We start from the raw sequence: 6,419 nt of genomic DNA, 5'->3' as shown, positions 1-6,419 counted from the left end.
ATGTCCAACCAAACTGCCGTGACCGAGTTCCTTCTCCTGGGATTCTCTGACATTCGGGAGCTGCAGATTTTACACTTTGTGGTGTTTCTACTGCTTTACCTGATATCCCTGCTGGGGAACCTTCTCATCATCACAGCCATAGCCCTTGACCGCCACCTTCACACCCCCATGTACTTCTTCCTGATGAATCTGTCCATCCTAGACCTCGGCTCCATGTCTGTCACCATCCCCAAATCCATGGCCAATTCCCTCACGAACACCAGATCGATTTCTTATTCTGGATGTGTTGCCCAAGTCTTTCTCATCTTCTTCTTCGCTTCAGCAGATTTTGCCTTACTGACCATCATGGCGTACGACCGATACGTCGCCATCTGCCAACCACTGCACTATGAGACAGTGGTGAACAGGACAGCATGTGTTCAAATGGCAGCCAGTGCCTGGATCACTGGAATTCTCTACTCTGCACTGCACACTGGGATCACCTTTGAAATCTGCTTCTGTGGAGGCAACGTGGTGGATCAGTTCTTCTGTGAAATCCCCCAGCTCCTCAATCTCGCCTGCTCTGACTTGTACCTCATTGAAGTTGGGTTTCTCATCTTTAGTTCATTCTTAGGCTTAAGCTGCTTTCTTTTCATCATTGTGTCATATGTTCAGATCTTCAAAGCAGTGCTGAGAATCCCCTCTAAGCAGGGTGGGCATAAAGCCTTCTCCACCTGCCTCCCTCACCTCACCGTGGTGTCCTTGTTCTTTAGTACTGCAACCTTTGCCTACCTGAAACCCACCTCCAGCTCAACCTCAGGTCTGAATCTCATAGTGGCTGTTCTTTATTCTGTGTTGCCACCGATGATGAATCCGATCATCTACAGCATAAGAAACAAAGAGATCAAAGGTGCACTGAGTAAACAGATAGGTTGGAAGTTATTCACTAAGAACAAAATGTCCATATGTCTCCTTCGGTAGCAATTTCATTCTGTATTTCTTTATAAATAAAATCTGATGACATTATTGCCTCCATGAGAAAATACTGTGCACTCTGTTTATGCGGAATTGGGTATTTGCACTAGTAAAGATACAGACAAACATGACTCAAGAAAAAAAGGAGTTTCTATAGGTTTACACCAATGTAAATAAGATTGGAATATATCATATACTGCTACCGATCACCATACTACCTGAGACCCTTGCCTATAAAATCAGTAGCCATAGCAGAGTCCCTGGTAAGGTCTTTTGCTCTTCTTATATTTTGGGATAAAAACTCAGTTGGTTTGTTTGTTTGTTTTAGGAGGTTTTGGCAGTGGAAAGGCCTGAGAAGATGGTGAGTGTTTGGTGAGACGGGATTTTCAATATTTGTCCCTTCTTGGGAGTATCCATATGTCATCTCTTTGATGGGGTTTCCTGAGCGAACTGAAGGTTTGCTCCCCACGATGACAAAAGAGTGCAAAAGAGGATTATGCATGGCTTAGTTCCTACTGACATGATTATGTGTAGATTGTTGGGATATTATTGTATTATTAAAGATATGTGTCATAAATATAAAGGAAAGGGTAACCACCTTTCTCTCCACAGTGCTATAAAATCCCTCCTGGCCAGAGGCAAAACCCTTTCACCTGTAAAGGGTTAAGAAGCTAAGATAACCTCGCTGGCACCTGACCAAAATGACAAATGAGGAGACAAGATACTTTCAAAGCTGGGGGGGGGGGAACAAAGGGTATGTCTGTCTGTGTGATGCTTTTGCCAGGAACAGATCAGGAATGCAGCTCAGAACTCCTGTAAAAGGTTACAGAGTAACAGCCGTGTTAGTCTGTATTCGCAAAAAGAAAAGGAGTTCTTGTGGCACCTTAGAGACTAACCAATTTATTTGAGCATAACATCCGATGAAGTGAGCTGTAGCTCACGAAAGCTTATGCTCAAATAAATTGGTTAGTCTCTAAGGTGCCACAAGAACTCCTTTTCTTTTTGTAAAAAGTTAGTAAGTAATCTAGCTAGAAATGCATTAGATTTCTTCTGTTTAATGGCTGGTAAAATAGCTGTGCTGAATGGAATGTATATTCCTGGTTTTGTGTCTTTTTGTAACTTAAGGTTTTGCCTAGAGGGATGCTCTATGTTTTTATCTGATTACCCTGTAAGGTATTTACCATCCTGATTTTTAGAGAGGTCATTCTTTTACCCTTTCTTTCATTAAAATTCTTCTTTCAAGAACCTGATTGCTTTTTCTTTGTTCTTAAGATCCAAGGGTTTGGGTCTGTGTTCACCTGTACAAATTGGTGAGGATTTTGATCAAGCCTTTCCCAGGAAAGGGGGTGTAGGTCTTGGGGGGATATTTTGGGGGAAGACGTCTCCAAGTGGGCTCTTTCTCAGTTCTTTGTGTAACACGCTTGGTGGTGGCAGCATAGGGTTCAAGGACAAGGCAAAGTTTGTACCATGAGGAAGTTTTTAACCTAAGCTGGTAAGAATAAGCTTAGGGGGTCTTTCATGCAGGTCCCCACATCTGTACCCTAGAGTTCAGAGTGGGGAAGGAACCTTGACAATATGTAAGGCATCTTTTTATTATTTTAACCTAAATGAGTATAGCATCATAGAATATTAGGGTTGGAAGAGACCTCAGGAGGTCATCTAGTCCAATCTCCTGCTCAAAGCAGGACCAACGCCGACTAAATCACCCCAGTCAAGGCTTTGTCAAGCCAGGCCTTAAAAACCTCTAAGGATGGAGATTCCACCACCTCCCTAGGTAACCCTCCTAGTGAAATAGTGTTTCCCAATATCCCACCTAGACCTCCCCCACTGTATCTTGAGACCACTGCTCCTTGTTCTGTCATTTGCCACCACTGAGAACTGCCTAGCTCCATCCTCTTTGGAACCCCCCTTCAGGTCATTGAAGGCTGCTATCAAATTCCCCCTCTCTCTTCTCTTCTGCAGACTAAATAACCCCAGTTCCCTCAGTCTCTCCTCATAAGTCATGTGCCCCAGCCCACTAATCATTTTCGTTGCTCTCCACTGGACTCTCTCCAATTTGTCCACATCCGTTCTGTTGTGGGGATGTAAAAACAGTGTCATTCTTGCTATGGTGGAAAGACTGTTTTAAAATAAGTGACATGAACACTGGTGTCTGGGGTCTTCTTGTCTTCTTGTCTGGGATCATTTTGTTCTAGCCCTGGTGTAAGTGGACAAGTGCCATCACGTGCACTGATCTGGTGTTCCATATACCTTTCCGTGTAGATGTACTCACACCCGAGCTGAGAAAGGATCTCAGAAGTTGGCCTGTTAGTAGTATTAGAATATCATCTTTGTGCATGGTTGTGTACACTTCATATATGACAGACAAATCAGAGTATGTGATTAGCTAGAGAGACAGACAGACAGGACCATTCCTTGTCCTAACCCACAACTTCATTTAGTGATAATGATAGATTTCTATTTGATTGTGAATTACATGAGCTAGCTAGCTAGTGTGACAAAATTTCTCCTCTACCTTGGTGGGTCTTGCGCTTATTGACGGATTTGTTTGCCTTTGAGCTTCACGGCAGCCCTCAGTTTGGCTGTTTTCGTGAACCCACAGTCCAGGTCAACTCCTCCTGTGTCTGACCAGGAATTGGGAGGTTTGGGGGGAACCCGGGCTCGCCTCGACTCCAGGGCCCTGTGGAATGCAGCTGTCTAGAGTGCCTCCTGGAACAGCTGTGCGACAGCTACAACTCCCTGGGCTACTTCCCCATGGCCTCCTCCCAACACCTTCTTTATCCTCACCATAGGACCGTCCTCCTGGTGTCTGATAATGCTTGTATTCCTCAGTCCTCCCACAGTCCACATTCTCACTCCTAGCGACTCTTGCTCCTAGCTCCTTACACGTGCACCAAAAACTGAAGTGAGCTCCTTTTTAAACCCAGATGCCCTGATTAGCCTGCCTTAATTGATTCTAGCAGCTTCTTGATTAGAACACCTGCAGCCAATCAGCCTGTCTGTCTTAATTGTCTCCAGAAGGTTCCTGATTGTTCTGGAACCTTCCCTGTTACCTTACCCAGGGGAAAGGGACCTACTTAACCTGGGGCTAATATATCTGCCTTCTACTACTCTCCTGTAGCCATCTGGCTCGACCCTATCACACTAGATAATGAATAATCTATGGAAATTATTGTGCAAATTATTGTGCTTCTTTTCCTGTTAATGATTGTCTATGTCCAGATCATGATTTTCTTATAAGTACTCCTTATTACACATTATTTCGCAAAGATTTTGTATGACTATATCTTACTCCATCACTCATTTACAAACAGCTCATCCTAATACATTTAGTGTTTGAACTTTGAGCTGTTTTGACTGGATACATTTTTAACATACTCTGGTTTGCTTGGAAGTATTACAGACGGGTTGGAAGAGACCTCAGGAGGCCATCTAGTCCAATCCCCTGCACAAAGCAGGACCAACACCAACTAAATAAATTGGTTAGTCTCTAAGGTGCCACAAGTCCTCCTTTTCTTTTTGTAAATCATCCCAGAAAGGCTTAGTCAAGCCGGGCCTCAGGCCAATGCTCAGCTGATTTAAATTGGCATAGCTCTATTGAAGTCAATAGATCTCTGAGAATTTACACCAGCTGAGGATCTGCTCCAAAAACTCATGATTATGAATTTAAAACTCATTTCCTTTGAATATTCTGTACAATGGTCCTGATTCCGCAGCCACTTCAGCACGTTCTTAACTTTAACCATATGAGTGGCCCCATTGAAGGTTTAAAGGTAAACTCATGTTTAAGTCCCTGTTGAAAATGGGTTAGGGATATGGATAGGGCTTAAGGATAACCCCAAACTGGTGTCAGACCCTGACACTCTTTCCATTTCTCTCCTTTCCCAGTCAAATAAAGCCCTGCAATTGGTGCATTGGAATTACTCTCCCCGTCTGGCGTCTTTCAAAAATTAGGATTCTGGGACGTGACGTGTCAGTGACTTTCGGCACCACACCGATGAATGGAGTAGAGAGAGAGAGAGCAACATTGACAAGGACTTGCACAGAGAAAGGATGCAGTGCCACTGTCCATGTCGTCAGTGTTAGGGGTATTCTGATGTGAGGCTCCCACAGTCACTCCAGTTGAAGCTGTTCCAGTCTGGAAAAATAATTAAAGAGTTATTGGAGCAGGGGGTCTGGACACGGGGTCTCCCAGGTGAGTGCTTTGACCACCAGGCTACAGGGTAATTCTCATGTGCTCTCTCTCCCTCTCTGACCCAATGATTCTTTAATGATTTAATCCAAAGTGGAACAGCTTGAACAGGAGAGGTTGAGGGAGCCCCACGTCGGAATATCCCACAGCCCAGTGATTAGGACACTCACCCAAAAGGTGGCAGATCCCCCTTCAAATCCCTTCTCCTCCTCAGGCAGAGGGGGGACTTGAACTGGGGGTTTCCCCATAGCCAGGTAAGTACCCTAACCACTGGGCTAAAAGTTAAACAGGAGGGCCTTCTCCTTCTCACACAAAACACCGGAGGGGCCTGACCCAAGGAGAGGGTTCCCAGGTATGCATCACAAGCAGGGATAGGCGCCACCCAACAGTTCGACATAGGCAACTATCTCTGTGAGGGGACGGAGCGTGGCACACCCGAGTCTAGTCATCATCTCCCAGTGGTCAGGTTAGGCACCTCCCCACTGCCTGCTGGCAACTGTGGATCCCATTTAGGTGTTTACCTCTCCCCATTCATTGAACAGGGAGCCTGGGCTCCAAACACAGGCTTTAGGAATCATGGGGATTTTCTAAGTGCCTAAATGTTAGGTGCTGCAATGCTCATCGTTAGAATACCTAAAAGCAAGATTTTTAAAGGTATTTAGGTGCCTGGTGGGATTTTCAAAAGCATTTAGGTACCTAAATCCAATTGAAATCAAAGGGTGTTTTGAAAGTCCTACTAAATGCTTAAATACCTTAAAAAAATCAGGCCCTAATTCCTTCTGTGAATCTAGCCCTGAGTGTCTGATAGCCCTGAAGAGGCTTTAACAATATCATCCCAGAAGACTGAAGACAGATCCAAAAAACGTATTTTTGAGCCCTTCCTAACACTGAAGGGCTTTGTAAACTGCAGCCGTATCCAGACATGGGTTCTACAAATGGCCCTGTCCCTTTAAAATGAGCCAGACACAGACCCCAGGACCAAACACTCATGAGTTTGAGGTTTTAAAATATAAGGCTGCTCCCATCTCAGCTGAGATACGGACCACCTCACCTCTAGATCATGCAGAACAATCTGGTCCCAGCAGGGTACACGAGAAAGGCTGATAGTCATTGGATAGCTGACAGTCAGTGGTAGCTGGGTAGCTTTGAAAATGAGGCCTCTTTGAAAATGCCAGCTGAGGGCTTTGTCAAGTGGAAAATGATCTATTGTCAGATTTTACAAATGGCCCCTCTCTTCATCATTGGCCAAACAGAAACATCCATCCCTGAGCTG

At 44.7% G+C, this 6,419-nt stretch overlaps 1 protein-coding gene across 1 annotated transcript; it reads left to right on the top strand.

Moving 5' to 3' along the window:
* LOC140897743 (olfactory receptor 14A16-like) lies at nucleotides 1-960 on the top strand. Its single transcript, XM_073310744.1, has one exon. The coding sequence runs from the start codon at nucleotides 1-3 to the stop codon at nucleotides 958-960; it is 960 nt and encodes a 319-aa protein (XP_073166845.1).
* The last annotated feature ends 5,459 nt before the right edge of the window (nucleotides 961-6,419 follow it).

Source organism: Lepidochelys kempii, chromosome 14 (genome assembly GCF_965140265.1).
Source record: "Lepidochelys kempii isolate rLepKem1 chromosome 14, rLepKem1.hap2, whole genome shotgun sequence".
Lineage (NCBI taxonomy): Eukaryota > Metazoa > Chordata > Testudines > Cheloniidae > Lepidochelys > Lepidochelys kempii.
The sequence above is the reverse complement of the archived record's forward strand: the minus strand, read 5'-3'. Positions and strand labels throughout refer to the sequence as shown.

Excerpts from the sequence above, each read along its gene's own strand:
- LOC140897743 (XM_073310744.1), top strand. The coding sequence starts at position 1 with ATGTCCAACCAAACTGCCGTGACCGAGTTCCTTCTCCTGGGATTCTCT.